At 45.1% G+C, this 23,229-nt stretch overlaps 1 protein-coding gene across 14 annotated transcripts in view; it reads left to right on the top strand.

Moving 5' to 3' along the window:
- The first annotated feature begins 2,155 nt into the window (after positions 1-2,155).
- The window catches only part of LOC100710178 (reticulon-1-A), a 33,277-nt gene continuing 12,203 nt past the window's right edge, over positions 2,156-23,229 (top strand). The window contains exons 1-4 of one of the 14 annotated variants that reach the window (XM_013264364.3): positions 2,156-2,886; positions 8,728-8,766; positions 11,551-11,607; positions 13,524-15,374. In XM_013264364.3, the coding sequence (XP_013119818.2) occupies positions 2,421-2,886; positions 8,728-8,766; positions 11,551-11,607; positions 13,524-15,374 (2,413 nt within the window). In that variant the 5' untranslated portion in view covers positions 2,156-2,420. Of the gene's footprint in view, positions 2,887-4,518; positions 4,562-8,621; positions 8,644-8,727; positions 8,767-11,550; positions 11,608-13,523; positions 15,375-20,033; positions 20,199-23,229 lie in introns of those variants that run through there. The other 13 variants (XM_019366691.2, XM_019366694.1, XM_019366692.1 and 10 more) reach the window with 13 other exon arrangements.

Raw genomic sequence — 23,229 nt, 5'->3', positions numbered from 1 at the left:
GCTAAACTTGTTTTTGATAAACTGAACATCTGCAGGCTGTCAGTACAACATGAACAGGGATTGTTTTTGGACTCTAAATCACATAAAGCAGGTCTGTTGCTGGAATAATCAGACATGTAGAAACATGACTTGATCCTGGAGTATAACAATAGGGACAAACGCATATCTGCAAAAGATCTCATCTTCATTTAAAAATGAATCGTATCATAAAAACATGTCACCTGAGAGTTTTCTGACATCAGCAACAGTTAGAAAGTAAAAATCAGGCTTCAGCTTCAGGAGTCAACTTTATTCGATATAAAGACAGGAAGAGATGGAAGGAAACTGACATCTTGGTCGGATGTCCGGGGAAGTTCTGAAGTGTTGCTGTTTGTTAATTCCAGCGGCTAGTTTAATTAATTTTTGTCGGGGGCGTGTACTCATGGGTGCTAAATGGTCCAAAAATACTCCCGAGTGTTTATTGAGATCAGAGATCACTTGACCTGGAGATTCATTTTCTCATAGACTCTCATAGACAGACAGACATATTTTTATAGCAGAGGAGTCGCCCCCTGCTGGTCAGATTTAAGACACGTCAGCTATAGGTTCAGATTTCAGTCCAGATTAAAATCATAAAGATCCAAGAGCAGAAAAAAGTGTAAAACGAGTGTTTAGAGCAGACTGAAGGAATTTCCTTTTGCCTTACTTTGCTTTGTACGAATATCCACAGTTATTATAAGAGATCTATATGACTGGAAATAAGCATAAAAAACACTACAGGTCCACTTTAACTGTCATCTGCAGTTAGAAACACGTGGATATCTGAATGACATTTTCTGGGTGACCTGAAAGCAGCATCTTTGCCTCTGACAGGATTGTGAAATCTTCTGATTAGTCATCTCTGATATGTAGCCTCCATTTTAAATAAGGCACCATGTGCTCTATGCTGCAGTGGAAATTTACCAACCCATTTCCTCTTTATTTGGCTCTATACTTCTGCTTTGCTGGATTTCAGAAGGAAACACTGTTGTTTTACACTATGTAAGACATTTATTCACTCTTTACTTTGCATGCTAGTATTTTTAGCACCCTCAGTCTAGTTTGCATCATTGCTATGTCATCTCACCACTTTCCAATACATAATAAAACCCACAATATCATTTAGCATAAAAGCGTATAAAACCTGGTGCACAGTTGTACATTAACATACATCAGCATCATCAGACTTTAAATATTTTTTCTTAACTTTATATTATATAATGTTTACTTTTAGTGCACTTAAAAGTTAAGCTGTAAAAGTGAATGGGCTGTTAATGTAAACGACCTAAGATTAGTTAGCTGATAGCTTACCACTCCACTCTCTCATCCACTGAGGATCAGCCATGGCCCAAAATACTATGATTTTGGCATATTTAGCTACAGCGGCTATAGAAGCTTTATTATTACTCTACCCTTAACTTGTACTTATCACTATGGTCACTAATGTAGCATTTAAGTGATTTCTCTTGTTTATGCTGTATTTTAGTAGGCTGGTCTATGAGCACAGGCATTATTAGACCAATGTTTGTAATCATGAGGTCACTTTATGCACAGTAATGTCTGTGAGTCAAACGCTGAGGTTGCAGACAGCTCTGGACACTCAGTTTATCACACTTTTTTCTACTCTTGAATCTGGATGTGTCATTGTGGGCACCCAATTAGAAAAACGCTTTCTTAAAATGGGAGGGGCTAAATCTGCTGTTTCAGACAGAGACATGAACTGGGGACACAGTATGAGATAAAGGATGATTTTGATCTGTAAATCACGCAAAGCTACTCTAGTAGAGAAATGGAGCTGGAAATAAGTGGAGTAAGCCCACTTTAAATGATTTCAAAACCTAACTTTCATTTAGGAGACCAGTGTTTATCCTGTGGTCAGCCTCTACAGGATCAGTGATTTCAAACAGGATCACGTGACTTGAATAGTTCAGTAAGGCTGACTAGTTTGAGCTCCTCGCCCTCAGAGTTCACACCATCATAGTTATAAACATGAAATTCATGTCAGGACAGGAGCAATCAACTTTCTGCTTTTTAGCACTTTTGTGGCGACGTCCCATCACGCCCCGCCCACCTTCGGTGCTCTCTGATTGGTCACAGCTTGTGTCACTCTGGGGTTAAGCCGTAGGTAATTGGTCGTTGGTGTTCCCCCTTCTCCCCCTCTCAGCTTCTCGGAGGCCATCTGGGGACTCGGGTCCGACTCTGTGGTGACTGTCCTGCGGTGAGCTGCTCCAACTTTGTCCGGGGTCAGAGGCAGAATACAGGCGGGGACTTCACGGTGCGGTTTCACGGCTCTTCCTGGTGGACGTGTGCAACAGGAGGTGACTGACTGAGCGGACATTTACCGGAGCTGAAACTTTTTTCCAACCTCAGGCGACCGTTTGGAGGAGGGAAAATCAAGAAAAATGGCAGACAGCGAGGAGCATCAAGTTTCTTCCACCACTCCTATGTTCAACGACGAGGTGCACCATTACCAGGCCGAACCGGACCACTACCTCGTGGATGACGACATTGTGGACCTCGTTGGCGGGGCTAAGGACGCTTTGGAGCGGCACCGAGCTGAAGATAGTGTTCCTGACGACTTCACGCAAACTTCCCTCCCTGATCTAAAGGACACGGAGACGGTACCGTTACCGGAGCCAGCCCTCAAACCGGCAGTCCCAGACTCCACCGGCCCAGCTTCTGCCCACGAGGAGCCTGAAGTGGTCGCTCCCAAAGCCGAGCCGGCTCGTACAAAGATTGCACCGGAGCCAGAACCTGCCCCCGAGAGCGACGCCCTCCCAGCGGTCGAACCCCGAGAAGCAGCGCCATCCCCCGCAGAGGCAGCAGAGCGATCTGCGGTGACAGCGGAACCAGCGGCTCCCGCGTCGTGTGAGTATCACTGATGGATAAACGCCTTAACGGCAGGACAGGGTTATACGAGAGTGGAGGGACACCTTTAAGGTCTATTTTTAAAGCCTTTCACCTAAAACTAGGCGAAATGCACCTGAATATTTTTGATTTTTACTGGTTTTCTGTGCACCTGAATGGGGTTCGCATCGCATCCCAACAACGACCTGCAGATAAAAATAGGCGGGGTAGAGTGCTGCCTTTTGCCACTTGGACAAGTTGGACGGCTGGTCTCAGTTATGTTGTGTTAAATTGTGCTAATTTTGTGCGGATTTCTCCGGGGTGTTGTTCGCTAAGTGCTTAGCCTCTTAGCCGCCTAGCGATGCTACCCCCGAGGGGAGCGAAAGGTGCTTCATCATTGAGCCTGGCTGCTGTTTGACTCTGTGGGTTTGCGCTGAATGGATGAGAGGCAGACTCCTGGAGTCACGGAGAGTGTTTTCTTTTAAAAACGAGACATTTGCGGTGTTTTTTTTGCGCACACTTGCGCTGGTTTATGCTAGCAGGTTAGCCCGGTTTTTTGCTGTGTTGTGGTGATGCGGCCCACCTGTTCGAACAAACAAGCGGCAGGAAGCAGGCTGTGAGCCGATGAGGTGGCAGGATTGCACCATTTATCCTCCAGTTATCCACCAGAGGCAGCCTGCTTCCTGTAACTAACAGCACTGGGGTGTTTTTGGAAGCATTTCCCCGGAATAAACTCGGTTTGTTCCACCTTTATCGGAGCCGTTATTGTTGTTAAACCGGGCATCTGCTGTCCGCTCGCTGCGTGTCCGCGCATGCTAACGGTAGTTGCATCCTGGTTCCATTATCGGACGGAGTCTTTATTGTGTTTTTTCCAACAAATTAAAGCTGAAGCGTCAGATATGTTTACATGAAATTTCCTTCAGACATGACTTAAGAAAATGAGGCAGACAAATTAAATTGTGTGGTTTTTCTATTATGTTGCGTGAGGTGGATTCCAGCGCTTTCCCATTGTAATGCTTTATTTTATAAACCTGTAATATCGGCGTCAGAATCACAGCAAACACGAAACCGTATGAGATTGGTTCTTTTGATCTGTTTGCTCCGATTAAAGCGGCGGCAGGGCAGACATGGTCGTGTCCGATAATGGAAGCATGCGCGGTTAGCAGGGAGATTAGTCACAACAAAGGAATCCGCTGTGCGTCCACTCCCTGTCGGCTTCCACACCGCTACCAGAATAACCCCAATCACCCTTTCATAATTTATTTTCCTACCCTGGCTTTGATCACCCACACCCTCACCCACCCCCACAGTCTCCACCCAAAAACCAACACCCCAGATCCCAGAGAAAAAAAAGAATCAGCTCCAGAGGCCTCCAGATCGGCTCTGCCTCTGGCTGCTGGGGCTCGGTCCTGCTCCCGTGGCGTTTTGTGTCATGTCTGGACTGCGTAGACTTTCAGGAAGTGCTCCATTTCAGCTGCTGCCGCTGTTGTTTTTGTTTATCTGGTGGAGTAGATGTGGCTTTCAGCAGGTAAACAGGCCTGAGCTGGAGCAGCAGCAGGCAGGGTGGGGCTGCTTGGCGAGGCCACAGACGGAGGTGGAAAAACCGCCTGTTCCAGCAAGCAGCCACCAGCCAGAACAAAAGAGTCGGAGCGAGAAAGAAATTCATCCATGTCTGAATCGATTCCATCACTGCCAGGTCTGTCACACACCCGAGAGACCCGAGGCGAAAATATGTCACCGTTAAACATGATTTCCTCGGCACACAGAAACCGCTCAGAAGGAAGGTGACCTGAGAATAGGAGGGAGGGGAAATGAGAATTCTTCTTTAATTTTGGGGAATTTGAGATTAAATTAAGCTTTTAAATGTGTCCTTTGTTCCATATTTAGCCTGTTCTGGCCTTTCTCTTTGTTTCTGGTCCACAGTGCCCTCTTGTTCGATGCTCCTGTGTTTATTGCATGATTATAAAGTAATGAAGAGCCTCGCCTCTTTTAATTACCGCGCTCAGAGCAGGCATTACATGATGAGGCGTTATTAATGTGCCCATGAAGGCCTCACAGATTTCTCTGCCTCCAGCAGCCACGACTGTTTTAAAAACCACTTTTTAATATTTGAAACGCTTCAGTAAAAACGATTGTGTCTGATCACAGGAAGCTGCCTCCACTTTATTCTGGCAGATGTATTATGATTTATGTTCAGCGTGTGCTGGAATAATCCACCTTTGTTGGAGATTTCTGTGTGTTTATTACTGAACACACACACACACAAAAGGCAGCTGGATAAAATCCCTGTTCAGGTCCAGTGAGATCAGTATCAGCTCAATCTCCTTCTTCAAAGGAGATTTTAGGGAACTCGAGGGTTTCCAACAGATATGCCACACAGGACAGTGTGCAGGAGTGGAACAACCCAGTCCTGCCTCCCTTGTATCTCTCAGGTGGTCGTCACCTCTTTAGAGCTGGGCCCGATCCAATCAGTGCTCTGGACAAAGAAACAGGGGTCCAAATCTAATTGGTCAAATACAACAGTGTCGCTCTTCCTGCCCGAGCCGGTCGCCTCTCCTAAACTCTGCTCTTTCAACGTTTCTGAGAATATTCAGTAAATACAAACATTTTAAAAAAAAGAAACGCCCAAACTAAGAAGGAGGGAATAAAGGCGCACAGCTGAGATGATTAATTTAACCCGGCCGTGTAGCAGTCAGGTCATAGTTTAAATGTCTGAGGACGAGGACAGAAGCAGGGTGGGTTTTCATGTGATGAAGAAAACACGCCGACTCTTTGGGAAGTTCAGCTGCTTCCTTCTGATGTTTGCTGTCTGTCTGCGTCGATGAGGCGAGTCGTCTCATTTTTACAGTTTTTGTACCTCAGAGCCAACAAACGATCCTTTATTTTCTACAACACAAACTTTCTGGTGCTAAAGCTTTTAAACAGCAGATTTCTGATCATGTAGAGATAGGGCTGCACGATTCATCGTTAGAAAATCGCGATCTCGATTCATACTTATGTGCGATCTCATTTCCAAATGACAACGATTTAAAAAAAAAAAAAAAAAAAAAAAAGATGACGACGATTGTACCGCATTTTGATCCGGGATGTAATCTGCATGAAAACAAGCGCTCACTCTTCCTGCTCAACAAATGACAAGGGCGGAGCCTTATACCACGTGATACAGAAGCTGTGCCTGTGATGCTCAAATTGGCAGGAAAAAAACAACGGAGAGCACGTGAGAGATGACGAGAAAGTGACAGGAGAAAATCCGTCCTGATCAACCAGCCAAACATCAATAACGGGAACCTTATACAGCGCTCCCCTGTACACGTCGAACTCCCGCAGGCACAAAGAAATTACGGAGGATATTACTTATCACCTGACCAAAGATATGGCTCCATCAACACTGTGCAAAACGAGGGATTTAGGAAAATGATCAACACCCTAGACAAACGCTACACAGTGCCGCCCCGCAACTATTTTTCTATTGTTGCACTACCTGCTCTACACACGCAGTGTCGAGCAACGGTGGAGACGGAATTACAAGCAGTACAACATTTTGCGGCAACAACAAAATGTGAGACAATTATTGTTTTTATGTTCAGTCTCAACTGTTACGAAGTTGATGTGCAGTTAATAAGTGCAATAAATATTTATATTGGAAAAGAAAATCGTGAGAGAATCGTGATCTCAATTCTAAGCAAAAAAATCGTGATTCTCATTTTATGCTAAATCGTGCAGCCCTATGTAGAGATGTACATGCAGCCGGGGAGATGACCACGGGAGCGTGCGTCATGACGAGTAATCTTTTTAAAAATATGTTTGTTTGATTTTGCTTTGAAATAAAAACAGGAGCAGAAATGTTGGAGCTCGATGTTTGTCATGTTGTTTGTTGGAAGAGATGAAGGTGCTGCTGCCTCCCTCCTCCTCGCTCTCACACAGATTCAGGTCATCACCTTGATAAATGTGTTTGCGGCGAGTTTTCGTCCTTCTGTGGCGGGGTGACGGACAGGCCGTGTAATCGTTTGGGGCTCGCCGTCAGCCTACATCTCATTTTTTTGGGTCACCTACATCCGTCAGTGTCTGTTTGAAGAGCTGCTGGTGTGGTCAGGTGGATTAGACAGAGAGGTGTGTGTGTGAGTGAGTGATGGTGACACATACGTGTGGTTAAGTGCGACTCCACCTGGCACAGCAGCCACGCCCGCTCTGTTTGTATTTTACTCGGTCAGCAGCAGCTCTGGCTTCTCGTGGCGACGAGCTCGTGTTAATCTGATTTAATCCCGCCTCTTATCGCCGCGATAAGCTCAGAGATTGTAGAGCTGTGCGGTGAAAGGTGATACCTGCCCGTGATGAAGTGATTCATCAGACGAGGCAGAAAACTGTGTCATCTGTTTGTTTTCAGGCTAAAGAAGCTGAGTCTGATCCCGGAGTTCCTCTTAATTTGATATGGAGGGAAAAAATGCAGCGTTCACGTGTTCGGCTGCTGCAGACACAAAAGCTTTAAAAATGTGTGTTTTAAAGTTGGATGGACTGCAGAGCTCTCACATCAGAGATGGAGCTCTCTCATAGGCAGACGTCTAACAGAGCACATGTCAGAATAATGCAGTATTCTGAGATAATGAATGAAAAGTTTCCTTTCTCCATACCTCTGAAATGTGTCTCTTTGCAGTTTTCTGACAGTGGCTGACTTCAGCAGTGGTAGCACCAGGTTAGGAAACGTGTGGACTTCTTAAAAAAGGCAGAACAGACTTTGTGGAAAAGACTTTTCCAAGTGTTTTTGGAAGGGGATCGTTTTTCAGGGGATTCTGGAAAAGGAATAAATCTGACCTTTTTCCTTTCCCAGCAGGTAGTTAGTAAACTCTTCGTATCTTATTAATGTACAACGCTGGCTGACCTGGCACCAGCCAGCAGCACCTCTGTCTCTTTGTGACAGGAAGTTGCAAGACGGGTGGAAAATAAATCGGAAATAAGAAGCCCACGTTTCAGAGACAATTAAAACGGTTGAAGATTGAGATGATGGCAGAATGGAGAATATCTAACCTGGTCCATTAGACTAGACTTAATCTGGACTGGTTTCTAGCTTTGAGACCAGTCAGACTCTGATGTCAGATGGATGACGGCGAGTGAATCGAAGAAGTGGAAGAACAGATCCATGAAAATCTCCACGCTTCCATCCGTCCTGTTAAAGTTTGGGTTTATTTGGCCTTAGACGTCCCAGCCAGGCGGACGCCGGGGCTCAGAGTAAGGTCAGCGGACGTTACAGGCTGGGTTTGATCTGGTTTAGCTGGAGGCCAGTTTCCCTCTCAGCCCTGTCTCTGGGGACAGGGTCAGATTAAACATAACAGTGTCAGATGAGTCCACACAGGTCCTGGTTTGTGTCACAGAGCTTTAAGGTTGTGTGGGTTCAGAGTGTGGACGGACTGCAGTAGTGTCTCGGGGTTTTCTCCTCTTTAAACGCGCTGCTTTGTGCACGTTTAAGAAGGCGGAGTCAGTTTTGTGTTTAGCTCGGGCGGTGGCGGCAGCTGAGTCGTTCATCTGTGTCGAGCTGCGAGACACTTAGAGCACATTCCTCAGTCGTAAAGTGTCGGGGTTAAAGGTTCGATTCCTGCAGCAGGCCGAGGCGTCGCTGCTGCTGGTTATGATTGGTAATGCTCACACCTGCGCGATTATGAATGTCGCTGTTATACTTTAGAGATAAGTAAACATATTTCTAATGTGAGCAGTGGAGGAGCGTCAGGAGGAGTCAGCTGAGAGGGATCCAAACCTAACGTAACTCCATTTTGTGCTTTATGTTAGGTGAGAAAAGCTGAAGCAGCGGTTAGAGTTCAGACTTAGCCGACTGTGACTTCATGTTAAATGTCCTGTTTGGTTCCATCGCAGGTCTTCTCCATCGCTGGAAGGCAAACCTCAACAGCAGAGGTAACAAATAAAACTGAGCTTTGTAATCAGCTCAGCATCACTTTGTACTCAAAATCAATTCATTAATAAATCAGATTATTCACCGAGTCCTGATTCTTGATTTTCATCTGTAATAATCACAAAAGTTTCCTGTCGGTGTTTTTGATTCTGGCCTTCAGCTCAGAGGACGGGAGAAAGCAGAGGGTTTCTGAGACCTTCATGAAACTTCACTGATGATGAACGTCATTCCAGCCTGTACACAGTTCAGACTTCTGTCCTTTAATAATCAAATTTTATAAAAATCTGAATGAAAAGTTTCTTTTTAATCTCTTTATGAATCCGTTCTTTGTTGGCTAATGAAGACATTGAGTTAAAGATGGAGGACTAATCAATCAGATTTTAATTTAATTATGATCTTGGCTTCCTACAGTTATGAGAGGAAGATAATCAGGAGAAAACGGCTGTTTCCACTGAAAGCTCTCGTTTGTCTCGTGTTATAAATCAATCGATCGTTCTCGCTCCATCCTAAAAACACAAACTCTCGTGGTTGAGTTCAGCGTGAGCCAACATGGTGGACACAGAGCCACGGTGACTCTGGTGGGACCATCATTTACAAAATGAACTTCATGTTTTATTCAATGAGACCACAAACTCACCAGCACAGTGTTTGCTGAGCTCAGAGCTCAGCTGAGCACAAGCTTCATCTTTTCATAAAGTCAGTGAGTCGGAGCTGCTGCTCATTCACAGGAATGCAGCTTAAAGATGTTTAATCATTGGCTTCACCTACAGACGTCCATCCTTTGTAAACAGTCTCTGGAGGGTAGGTAAGAGATCCGTGTAGGTTTGGAGGTTAATTATTTAGCAGCTCGTGCTGTAGAGTATCTGCTGTCTGTGTTTGAGCTGCCCTCTGCTCATCGGGTGACTTACACAGGCGACACCAACCAGTCTGTGTAAATATATTAGGACATATGTCCCAATCTGGACACGGGTGTTGTGTGTGTGTGTTTGTATTTTGGATGTTAACAATCCTGTTTCTCTGATGTCCGCTTCTATGTAGACGACTCAGTTTTATGTCCTTGCATTCTGAGAGTTTGCCTTTTAATGGTTTTTGGCCTTTTTTAACTTAGAAAATCTCCGATTTCTTCACTTATTACAGGGATTTCTCTTGTTTTCTTTCACTTGTTTTGCTCATTTTTCTGAGTGCAGTGGTCTAACTGTCAGTCAAAGATTAGTCTGCTTCTCCCGTTGCCTCTCATTTCTATACATAGATGTAGAAAAACCAAAATCAGTGAAAACGTCTTTCTCAGTTTGTCCTTAAAGGTTTAAAGAGCAGTCAGCTCAGCACAGGAGCTCGAGCTGTATGTCTGTATATTTACTTGATCATGTGTAACAGTTGCATTAATGTCGATGTCTGCTTCCCTTCAGCCGGCTGTTTTTAATCTCAGTGAGACCTTTACTTGGATAAAATGGTGCTTTAGCCGCTGCACTTGACTGCACGAGCAGTCTGTGTGTTTGTGTTGCTGTAGAGGATTTTGTTGGAGCACTTTTCATGTTTTTTGTCCCATCACATGTAGGCAGTCATCTGTTTGGGAAAAACAGCATTAAGCTCATTAGGAGGAAGAAGCGGACGTTTTCAGCACGCCGTCCTTAATGTCATTCGGCTTCATTTGGTTTTATCGGCCGATTGCTGTTGGCTCGAGCTTTCTGACTTGCACAACAGTCAAGTTTCCTGTCTGTGAGCTGATGTTGTGTAACCAGACAAGTTTTGAAAACATCTGTCATATTTCACATTTTTAGAGTGTTTTTGGATGGTTAGTCGGCGTGTTGCTGAAACCTCTGGGTTGCCCTCGTGTTGCGTCCTGTCTGTCTCACCGCATGCTCTTCATAGCAAATCATCTGACGCTTTACTTCCTGTTACCATTTATCTGACCTTTTTTTGTCATCTGCTATCAGTTAAAAAAACGTCCGGCCTTTAACACGTGTTTACGTAACTCTGAGAGCTTGTTCAGTTAGCAAAGGTTCTCACATCCAGTCATCCTCTTTAACCACAAAGTACAGCCGCACAAACCGTAACGAACACGTTTGATTCATGTTGTCAGTGCAGTGAATTTTATACTCTTTTATAGTCATAAATCTTCTGTTACATTGCAATTTATAGAAAGTGAGATGATCGAATGATTGTAGAACAAAGTGTAATTCTGAAGTCATCAACGCTCCTTTACCTCATAAATGCTCTGAATGAACATCATCAACACCTGAGAGCTGAACAGCTGATCGTTTTAGTGGCGCTAAAAGAATTTGAATCATTTTAACTGTTTGTTTGGTTTTTGGGAGCAGCAGAAAGATTAATGTTGAAAGCTGTGCTGAAGGCTGCTTGTACCTGGAGAGGTTGTAAACTGCTAACATGGTAAGCTAACACAGCTCCTGGCCTCCTGCAGCGGGGCACTGAGTGACCCACAGGCTGCAGGTCTGATAAGGGGATGAAGGCGTGGTATTGATGGCATGTCAGATTGCACTGAGGCTGTTAAATGCTGTAAGCTATGTGAACTTCTATGCACGGCTGCTCCTTTTTGAATAAAAGCATTGGGTGAAGAAGCCCCCTGTGGGCATCCACGTTTCTCTCTTTAACGCTCGGTAGCTGTAATTAAGATTTTATCCCGTCACTTGAGGCGTAGAGACCCATTTTGGCTTTAGAAAGCTCCTCTTCACTTTGTATTTGCAATGATATCTCTCTCTGTTCTCAGTCTTTTCCCTCTGAGCTTGCATAAACTCACTTTCTGCTGCTTTCTCTCGTTTCTTCCACAGATGTACCTTCTTCTTCTTCTAAAGCTCAGCCTCATCCTCTGATGCAATTCCCTACAGGCAAGTCCTCTCTGCTCGTGTCTTTCCCGTCTTGGTCATTTATTTTCCTCTTCAGTTCTTTATTCACTCTTTGTTTTAAAATGATTCATCGCATGGAAGAAGCTGTAGATTTTTTACGTCACATGAGCATTTACACGGGATGCTTGCTGTGGGTTTGTTAAATCTGACTTTGCCTGTGTTTGTGTTGCATTGTGATCCACATGTGACTGTTGTAGACTGACCTGAACTTGTACGAGTAGTTTGTAGACGAATAATGATTCTCCTCAGGTTTGTGCATTTGTTAAATGACATTTTGAAAAACTTAATTGAGAGGAATCATTATCTGTGGTCACTTAGCAGTTTGTTTGACACTCTGGGCATGGTTTATTGGCGCCAGACCTGGGGAAGCATTTATTGCACCACCAAACGTCAAACCAAGGTGGTTTACAGACCACCAGACAAATGTGGGCAAACCTGACTGTGGATGGTAGTCGTGTAAGTCCAGTTTATTCCCAAAGAAACAGACCCCAGCTATAACATTACAGCTATAAAAGTTGTTTCTCTCCCTTGTTTAGGTGGGTTTAAATTCATATTTCCGCAAAGAATTAGTTTTATGGCACTTAGGAAATAAGACAACAGTCATGCAGTCAATCCAAGCTTTTTGTGCATGTAGATGATTTTGTCAGTATACTTAAATCCCATCACATTCTTACTGGTTGGTCAGTAACTCTCATAACAAGAAATCAGTATGTTTTTAGGAGTGAACCAGTACTGTTAGCAGAAGCAGGAAGAGGTTACCTGTGAAAAATAAACATGTTTTTACACCGGTGGACTTGCCTGAGCCCAAGAGTGACTGCTGAAATCAACGCCAAGCTGACTGGCTCCAGGACATAGTATTTTGTTAATAATTATTTTATTAATCCTTTATTTATCCAGGTATAAATCTCACTGAGCTTAAAATCTCATTTCCAAGCAAGACCAGGCATTAAAGTGTCCCAGTAGGCTCTGCAAACATTTATAGCAAAAGTCTAAATCAGGACTAATGTACACTTGACTTTGCCCATCATCTTTGTGCACAACACGTACAGTCATACCAAATATTTGTTTAATGTGATGTCAGTTAGTTTGAAGGTGAGTAGAAGTTGAACAAGTGAAAGCATTATCCAAGCCTGCACTCATCCATAGGTCTGGTGGAGTCCACCTTTGAGAAAACGTGATGGTGTTTTTCATTAGTCACCTGTTCCTCCCCGTCAGTCCTCTGAAAGGCAATATCTCCCAGTGAAAGTAACATAGCTGATTGCTTGCATAAGAGCATATCAGCCAGTCGACCCTGAGACTATTTCAAGAGGGGATACAGTGACAGCTGGGCTGAAAATCTCTGCTCATGAAAGTTAAAATGTTTGAAATAATCATTGAATCTAAAAAACAAATCAGTATGCACTTGTAGCTCTGTTTGTGTGTTGGTTTAGGATTAGGTTGGATCCAAAGTGAGGTGTTCCAGCACCAAAGCAACATTCGTCTTTTGTAATCTATCTATTGTATGCATTACATTGACTATACAATCCCACCAATATCTCAACATGACCATGTTATACTGGATCTGGTCCCCAAATATTAGGTAAGCCCCATTTCTTTTCAAACATAAACTCCAAAAATATATTCTTTCAAGCCAATACTGTAATATAAAAGACTTAAAATCACACAAAATGTATTAGTATTTGGTATTATCCTTTCACCTGATTGTTTTTGGGGTTATACTGAACTGGTCTACCAGCCACAGCCACCTTTCAGTAGCAGTTGTCTGGTCCAAATCTCTGAACCTTTTCTGAGAATGTTGTTGGTAGCTGTTCTACCCAGGTGTGGTGGGCACTGTAAGGAATGGAGTATGTCTTTGATATGTGCTGTATTGCATTCTCCCTCCTCCCTCTCTACTCAAGCACTTGGGCAGAAGGGTGATTCCCCTGCTCCCATCTCTCCCATCTCCCCTCTCCACTCCCCCGACTCTCTGGAAGAGCTCTCTTTGACCGAGAGTCCCAACCAGCCCCCTGCTTCAGGATCTGCTGCACCCCTGGGCTCCTTCTCCACTCAACCCCCTGCTACTCTTTCCAAGGACATGCCTTGGGAGGGTGACTCTGGATCGGGCAGTAGTAAGAATAAGGAAGACCCTCTAGATCCATTAGCTGGTCCTTACCTGAGTTTAGGGAAAGACCCAGGGCCTCATAATCCGTGCGAAGACAGTGGCATTTCCTTTTCGCCTGACGAGAAGCCGATTAGCTCAGACAGGTCTTCCACTGGCCCCTCCCCCGTGAATCCCCAGATGATGGTCCCTGAGTCTCACGTTGCCTCCTCTAACCCAACAGAGCACTGGGATTCACCATACCTAGCTTCTCAAGACAACACCAAGCCCTCAATGGATTCCTTCCCCAAGGACACGGCCTCCATTAGTCCCCCAAGTTTTGAGCCAGACCTGCACGGCAACCAGTCTGACGAAGAAGATGACTTGATGTACGAGGTGAAGAAGAACAATAACCCATTTGATGGCTTTTCCCCACTGGCGGACAGCGGTTACTCACATTTTGGAGACTCCAAGTCAGACAGCAGAGCATCTAAAATGTCCGATAGTCCCACTCCCGATCTGGTCCAGTATGGGCAGATTGGAGAATCCCAGGAAAATCCACCATCTTTCTTGGATGAGGGAAAAACATTTGAGACCGCCAAGATGACTGCTGACTCACTCATGCAATCGATGAATCAGTTCTCATCTGGTCTCAGAGATGATGATGAAGAGGAAGAGGAGGATTCTGCTCTGCCGCCATCGCTTCCAGACATCCTGAAGTCTTCTCCGCTCAACCCCGACAAACTAGACTCCGGCTCCTCTGAGGGAAGTCCGGAGGAGCAGAGCCCCATCCTCGAACGAAGGATGATGGAGTCACCCAATCCTCCCATCAATCTGTCTGCTAATAACCCCTTTGCTTTTGAGGCTAAAGTTTCCCTGCTGAAAGAGATGACTGAGGAGATGGAGGGGAGAGCTACAGACAAAGAAAAAGCAGAAGACGACAAAACCTTTGGCGCATTTGATCTCGTCAAAGACGCCGAGGAAACTACCCCAACTAAAGCAAAAGAAGAGGAACCTGTCAAGATTCAACAGAAAGACTGGTTTTCAAGCCACGATTCTCCCAAAGTGACCGAAAAGTTTGAGCCACTCGACTTCCAAAACAAGAAGACCCCTGCTGAGGATTCGGATTCAGAGTCTCCAACAGCAGACTCCCTTTCGCCGGTCCTGGAAGCAATGGCAAAGAACCCTGCCAGCTTCCAGGTGGAAACTGACAAGAAGGACCTGAAGATGGAGCTGGAGGAGCCAGAGATGGCCGAGGAGGTCTCCGAGCATGAAGTCTCCTCTGAGGAGTTTGAATTCATCGAAAGACCACCTAGGGGTGTTATTGACGAGTTTCTCGAAGCTCTGGATACTTCAAAGTTTGCGGCCTCCAAGCCCCCGGAGATCCCAATGGATGATGATCTCAGCTTTGGACAAAAGGATCCAATCGCAAAAGTAGCCCCGCCCCCGGAGGTTGAAGAAGAAGCTCCAAGTCAGAGCTCCTACCGCCTCCTCACACAGGCTTCCCCCCAGAAAAGCAAGGCTGAGCTGGAGAAGCTCGACATCCAGCAACCCCCACCCCTCCAAGCTCCTACCACCCATTCCCCCGTTTGCAAACCAGAGGAGCCGGCGGCGAAGAAGAGCGCAGAGGGCGGCAAACTGTTTAAGATGCCAAACCTGAACATAAGAGCAGGTAAAATAACCCAGTTCCAGCATGGATACCATCCCCCCCATACACTTTTAATGGCACTTCCATGTTCATCCACATAACTTCCATCTCCATTCTTAGTTCCCCTCCATTACTTTCTTCCATCCAACCAACCAGTCAGTCTTTCCTTTGGTTGCATCATCTTTTTGCATTTCTTTCAATCTTAACATTTGCATTTTGTAGTTGTGTGTTCCTCATCGTTCGACCTTTTGTTGGATTTTGTGCATTTGTCTCATTCGAGTAACACCATTTCTGTGCATTTGATCACTTTATTTTTTTATGTTTAAAAACATGGTAAGTAAAGCTGGTTTAGTTTAGTTTTTGTTTTTTGTAAAATTTTGATTTGTTGTCCTTTTTTTAAACACGCTGACAAAGCTTATAGAGTCGAATATACAAACACTAGTACACCAGGCGTTTCTGGTTGCCTGCTGAGCTTTTTTGCTTTTGAATTAGATCTTCTTACTCTGGTTTTATCTTCCTCCCCTCTGGACATAACCTGAGATATCGGACTGAAACCCAGCACCACCTCAGACCCCAGCATCCGCTCACATGCACACAGAGAACGGACCACACCCTGTTCCTGAGTTTTACTACATGTTTTACTCTCACCCATGCACGTCACACAGCATAGTGTCAGATTTCATGCTCTGAGGCTGAATGCTTTAGTATCATTTACTGATAACCTGTGTGCTGAATAACCTGAACTGTAATAAGTCAGGAGGACGTTGTACTTTCCACCTATAAACTACTCAGGAGTGGATGTTCACATTAACATGACCAGAGTTTTTTAATGAGCCGAGTGTACGTTCACTTATCCCTGTGAGCCCAAAGTTGCTCTAAACATCGTCTTGAATCTGTATGTCTGTGAGGGGCAGCCAATCAGAAAAAGTTCATTTGAAGTGGGAGGGGCTAAAACAGCTTGAGAACCACAGTGTAAAATTAAGGATTGTTTTAGCTGTTAATCATGCGAAGCTCCTGTAGGAAAGTGCATGAGTAGAAATATGGAGGTGGAAATGAGTAGAGTAGGTCACCTTTAGGATAGTTATGGTTACATTTGTTTGGACTGCAGCTCAGTGATTCATCTGCAGGTCTATTTACTTTATTTTATTATTTGTTCAGCCTCCATGGCTTCGGTGGACAGTGTGATGACTCTGCCTGGCTGGTGCATCCCAGGAAACCACCTCAGTTATTAATATGTTGCATATTATTCCTGCTTCTGTCTTGCAGTTTTGTAGGAAATGTTCTTTACCAACTGCCCAAAAGAGGCGTTTTAACAACCTTAAAGCGGCTTCTGCCGCCTCCTGTAAGACGCAGAGCAGATTTCTGCACAGTTCCTGTTTCGTCTGTTTGTGGTTCGTTTTCATTTTGCCCTGAGGTGATGATCGGAGGATAGAACTGCAGCATGACAAAGTTTCTGTGAGCTGAGCGGCGGGTTGATCAGAGTTTATCAGACAGACGCAGAGCTGTGTCCTTTGGGCTTTTAGGAGGCGTCTCTGTGAGCGCGGTAGAGCCTCGTCTTCCTTTAAATGGCGACTGATATTGATCAGCTCACAGCAGGCTGTGTAAGCGGACTGTGGTCCTTGGATGAGCTGCCGAGGCTTTAGGGGGTGTGTGTGTGTGTGTGTGTGTGTGTGTGTGTGTGTGTGTGTGTGTGTGTGTGTGTTGGAGGGATCTCCTGTTAATTAAAGCCTCCTCCTCCTCCCTGCATTGCGACACTGGCAGCCCCACAAAGGGTTCTCCGACCCAGAAAACACTCAGCAAATGTTCTTCATTATGCAACCCGAGGTGCAGCGCTGCTGTCTGAGCTCCACTCTTCCTCACCATTCCTTACATGTGTGAACACACTGATTGCATCAGATGTCTCGTTTTGTCTGAGACTCAACTTGAAGATCTTCAATTTGCTGTCATTTGTAACAAAAGCAGAAAATCTTTGAACTATGTATAATAACTCCAGACATCAGGACGACTCACATTTTCCAGATGAGAAATAATGTAAGTCACTGCTGGAAACCGCAGTTCCTCTAGTGTCCAGCAGAGGCAGCCGTGAGCCCGTCACCATAGATTCCCATGTAAAAACTTTACAGCCTGACACAAACTTTTGTTTTGGGAGAGAACATTTCAGTAACCCACCTGGGTAAAGGCTTGCATTATTAGGGGTGTGGCCTCTGACAGGCGGCTGTTTGCTAGTCTTCACCTCAGCTAACTGGCGTCCCTGTGACTGTGACTGTGTTTATGATGATGAGTTTAATACGATAAGCAGTGAGTTGTGGATCAGTTTGAATGATGTGACTGGAGAAAGCTGTGACAGTCTCCTGATTCATAACACAGATCCAGTCCGGGACGTCCTCCTGGCATGAGCTGATGACATGCTGGATAACTGTGCCACTGTGTGCACATCATCAAATCAAAGCTGCTCAGCGTTTGTTTTCAAAGTGCTTTTGTTTTGGAAACCAGAGGGGGGAAAAGCTGCTGGAGCTTGTCCAGCTCACCGCTGAGGGAGAGCTTCTGCAGGTTTCTACTGTGGGGAATGCGTCACGTGTTCGCTGGATTACAACAGCAGAGGGCAAAGTCATTCAGAGTCAGATGAAGGTGGAGGGTCATTGTGTGCAAACGTGCACTTCCTCTTTATGTAATCGTCTGTTTGCACAGTGAAATCACTGCAGCTCAAACTGTGGGCCTCCAGCTGGAGACTGAAGTTCACAGTTAGACGACTTTCTCATAGCTCGAGCCTGCAGGAAGCACGAATCACGAGCTCTGAGCACGAATATGTAAAATAAAATGTGTCCCATAGAGGAGAGGTGATGGTGTGTTTGCTATCAGACGATCTCGTCCATGTTGTCAAAGCACAGATAAGTGATGATGTTCCGGTAACGCTCGCTGAGTTTGCTGTTTTAAACTGATGCAGAAAACTGATGAATAACGATGAACAGACGAGCAGGAAAGTGTGTGACGCTGCACATCCTCCACATCACGCTGCCGTCCGTGGGGGCTGCATCCCCACCCAGTGGTGGGAGGCTGCAGTTAACTGATAATTAAAAAAATACAAATGTAGTTAAACCAGCTGGTGTTGCTGTTGCACACAGTCACACATTAGCGCAATGATGCTAATCTTAACGTGATGGAGCAGAAAAGCAACGCTCGGTCTGAGCTGAGGAAGTTTATTTGTGGTTTGTGTGCCTCAGAAATCCCGGCAGTAGAAACTGAGACTAGGGAGGCGTGGAACTGTGATGATTCAGGCCTTTATGTGGCTGTATGTGACACATAAGGCCATGTGACACATGCAGCAGTAATATCCAGAAGGTTTTTTGGATTAAACGTCCAGACTGTGGGCCTAGTTAAAGCTGAGCTGCAGACCCTGAAACTGTTTCAGTCAGACGTGTTTCATAAGGTTTGCTGAATGTGGCTGAAAGAAAGAATAAAAGAGGTGTTTATAAAGGACGCAGGTGCCCTCTAGTGGCTCAAGTTGATAATTACCACTCTGATGACACCAGTGCAGCTCCAAGCCGCAGAGCCGAGCCTCCTGCAGCTCCTCGGTGCTTCGTTCTGTTCTTTAAAGTGTTTCTGCTTTAAAGCAGAAAATCCACAAACTGACTGTCTGTGGATTTGGGTCAGACAAAAACACAACATGTAACGACTCTTTGGCTGTTTTGTGACATTTTTTAGGCTAATTTCAAAGTGGTCCTGTATATAAAAGATGGAAGTGAAGTCCCGGTTTTGAAGTCTCAAGCTTTCTGAAACCAGATGTCACGACCACAGGAAGACTCTGACCTCCCAGTCACAGTTAGCCAATTAGCATCGTGCTTTTTCTCTGGTTCGTTTTGACTCTAATGGAGCCAAAATTGACAAAATGAACTTTTCTTCAGTAAGACTTTAAAGCAGCGACTGAGACCAGGAAACAGTTCACTGAGCTAAGAGACCAGGTGAGCACCAGGCTCACACACTTTTATCCAATCAGACATAAGGAGTCGCCCCTTGCTGGACATTAGAAATGATTGAAGACACTGATTGCACCAAAAGCTGCAGCTGACAAACAATAAGGCGTGCTGTGCATTAACTGCACTGACAGCCTGTCCAACAAGGATTGTGTCACTTTATTTGGATGTCACTTTGCACTCATTAGCAGGTATCTGTGTCCTTGTGATGTATCCATGCAGTACATTAATCCATAAATATGGTCACATGAAACAGCCCAGCATGGCTGAATTGTTTCTGAGTGTGGGCAAACCAGTAGGTGGCGTGGCCGTCTTTTATATACAGTCTGTGGCTGCAGCCCGGTTCAGCCATCGAGGTTTCTGCATCGTGGTGTCATCGCCTGCTTCGTCAGCAGATCTGGCTGTGACGGGATGACGAAGGAAAAGTAAGGGGACATCCAAAAAAAAGGAAGGGAGAAAAGGAACATGAATTTGGTTTTGTGTGAAGAGGAGGAGGAAGCCAAAGCAGGCAGGGATGGTGGAGGGAGGAGGGAAGGCGGGGGTGAGGCCGAGCCGGTTATAGTTGCTGCGTCAGAGCACTGGCAGCAGACAGTCAGCTGACAGCCGGCGGGAGGGACTTATTCGCCCGCTGCAGTCACCCCCCCTCAGAGGAAGCCTTGCTCAGGTTCTCCCCTCCCTCCTCCTCCCTCCTCCTCCTCCTCCTCCTGCAGCCCGACACACACACACACACACATCTTTCCTCACACACTCTCTCAGTGCTGCTGCCTGTCGGGTCCCTCTCTCAGTGGAATGACTGTTTGCTGATCGGACGGCATGGATAACAACTCTGTGGACAGAAAGGAGTGTGATGCTGCCGCCAAGCACTGGAAGGAGCAGGGTAAACCTCCACCTTTCTGCCTCGTCCTCCTCCCGCAGCTCCTCCTGCACAAACCGCTCGTGTTTTACCGCTCTGACTTTCCTTCGCTTGCATTAGACGCCCACGTTGTGCTGAATTAACCTGAAACTCGGCAGATGTGTGCAGCTCTGGAGTCTCTGACTCGCTTTAGCCTTGTTTAGCTTCCTAAGAGGTGAACAGCTTGGCCTCAGAGCAGGTTTGTGGCGTCTGTCTCATGTGGGAGCTGCAGAATTTTCTGGCTTGTGTTCGGGTGTCGTCCCTGCAGCTCCGGGACCTTTGGACAGTCGGCCAGTCAGCCACTGTGACCAAAGGTGGACAGCAGGAAGGAGGAGGAGGGGAGATCGGAGAGAGGGGTGACGTTAGTTGGCAGGTTAATGATTGGCTAATATAGCGGGCATATGCAGATGAGCTGGAGCAGCAGCAGCATGCGTTACATGAGGGTCATGTTAGAGCTGCAGGACCTCGATGTGCTGGTTTCACTCGTTTCTGTTCCTCCTCACATCGGAGCATGTCCAGCTTCCTGTGAGGCAAACTCAACAATTATCAGTTTAACAAACAACACGTTTCTTTCTTTATCTTGGATATTTATTCACATTTTTAATCATTTTCCACAAAATTTCCCAGTTTCCTGGTGCTTGTCTTTGTCTCATGTGACTGGAAATGTTCATTTTTGGGGGATTTTAGTCGTGATCCTGGGTCTTTATTCAGCTTCCTCCCCTTTTGTTTAGTTATGTGAAATTTACCAGACAAAGTCAGGCGTTTATTTGGTAAGTTGGATCTATATTTTGGATTTTACAGCCTGTTTAGTATCACGTGTCCTCAGCTGAGGGCTGTGAGCAATCACTTTCACAAGCGATAAACAGATAAACCATTATTATTGTTGTTGTTGTTGTTCCTGCTGCAGCTTTTACCGTGGTGACTGTTTGACCTTTCCCTGGCTCCGGACTGAAGCACAGGTGTGTCTGATGTGACCCACGTGCAGGTGACTGATGGTTGGATGTCAGTCAGTCACTCGCCGTCTCAGTTTTTAACATCGTGTTCCTGTTCTTGTTATTCGTGGGGTTGTCAGAGACCTTCCACCATGTTTTGACCCTCTGGCCGTCTTTTTTTTTCTTTTTTCTTTTTTTTTTTTTCTGTGTGGATTAAACGTTTTTTAAAAAAAATCCAGCTCATGCTTCGAGCTTCTCTAATCTGAGGATTTGCTGCTTTTCAGCTTTTTCCCAAAAACGGTGAACTGGTTCCGTGGTGTGGATTTTCCTGACGGTCTGAAGCTTTGAGCTCTGCTACATTCTGAAGGTCGTTTCTCATTTTTCAAACAGTATCTTTGAACCTGAGACGTGCTCAGACCTCCTTACCAGCTTCTCCTGGTCTTCATCCTGACAAACCAAAGCCTCATTTTCTTTATCTGGACGAGATAAAGGAGAAAACAAGAGGCTGAACAGGCATAAACAGTCTCTCTGAGTACTTTCTAACTCTTCCTTTTTCAGTTTGATGTTTTTAGAATTGGTCACAGAAAAGCTGCACGTCTATACAAATATACAGAAATACCGTCCATAGATTTCAGAGTGATGAAGCTGAACCAATCACACGCCTCTCCGGTGGAGGTGATGAATAAATCCGTTCAATCGTTGATTTCATCAGCCTGACTAAAGTCTGTTTTCCTGCTGTGTAATCGCTCACAGGAGCTGCTGACCGGCAGGTTTTCAGTTCACTGTAAGACAGAAAATCAGCTGCAGTCAATAGTGTTGATTAGCTAATCAATTAACAGACTAATGAAGAATTTGGGCCTCAAGTTTCTGTTTGATAACCACAGAAAGGCATTCATGTTGACTGCTGTGAAGTACAAACTTCATTAGTGATTGGAGAAAACTAAGGTTTGGTTTGTGACACGCATTATTTATTTATTTTATTTATAATTATATTCAAGTATATGACCACTGCCCTGTTTGATGTCATTTTTCCTGCTGCGTTATGTGAACCTGGGTCTAGAAAAGTTATTTCGTTAGGGTCTTTAAAGTGGTGTCGTCCATCTTTCTAGGTTTAACTTTTTAATAATAAACTGAGCGTATTTAGAGTAATCCTGCTCTAAACACTCAGTTTATCGCAGTTTTTTTACACTGTTGGATCTGAATGATGTCACAGAGCTGGGATATCCCAAATATGGTAATCTCAGGCACAGAAGCCCCACCCATCTGTTCATTGTGGTGGCAGCCAATTGTAGCAATGTTGACATAAGGAGGAGGAGCTAAAACGGCAGGTACCAAGGCCCCGAATGAGATAAAGGAGGATTGTTTGGAACTGTGAATCATGCAAAGCAGCTGTAGGAATAAAACAGGAAGTAGAATAGGTCCACTGTAGCATCATGAAGAACGACGTACTCGATTTAAATGATGCAGCCGTGCATGAGATGCTCTTTCAGGAAGTTCTTGTAGACCTTTCATAGTAAATGTTCGAGTAGTGAAGATTTCAGTGACGCAGTTGAACTGAAATCATATTTGTCTCGCTTTAATGTTTCAAAAGCTCAAAAATTCTTTCACGCTGCTCGCTGCTGACCATCATGTGTCCTTCTGCTGTTGCATCATCTGAGGTCACAGCGCTGCTTTCGCTTCCCCTGCCCGTGTGTGTGTGTGTGTGTGTGTGTGTGTGTGTGTGATTAATGAGCGATGGCCATGAAGTGACAGAACGTGTAGCCGTGAGGCTGTCGCACTATGACTAAGCACTATTTGCTCTGTGTGTGTGTGTGTGTGTGTCGCTGCAGTGAATTAACTCAGTTTTATGTTGCAAGCTAGCCTGAGGAGCATCATCATCATCTTCATCACAGCTCAGTGACTCACCTTCGTCCTCGGTTCAGACGTTCTGAGTCTGATCGCACGTTTTTATAAATCAGACCGAGCTACACTCGAGTGATGCTGAGCTCGACTGTTGATGACAAGTTTTTGAGCATTTTTTTTCCTGCAGAGAAACATTTCTACATTTTTCAGTTTAATTCTTCGGCTTTATGAGCGAGCTCCAT

Source organism: Oreochromis niloticus, linkage group LG13 (assembly GCF_001858045.2).
Source record: "Oreochromis niloticus isolate F11D_XX linkage group LG13, O_niloticus_UMD_NMBU, whole genome shotgun sequence".
Classification (NCBI taxonomy): domain Eukaryota; kingdom Metazoa; phylum Chordata; class Actinopteri; order Cichliformes; family Cichlidae; genus Oreochromis; species Oreochromis niloticus.
This window is presented reverse-complemented; position numbering and strand designations above follow the sequence as displayed.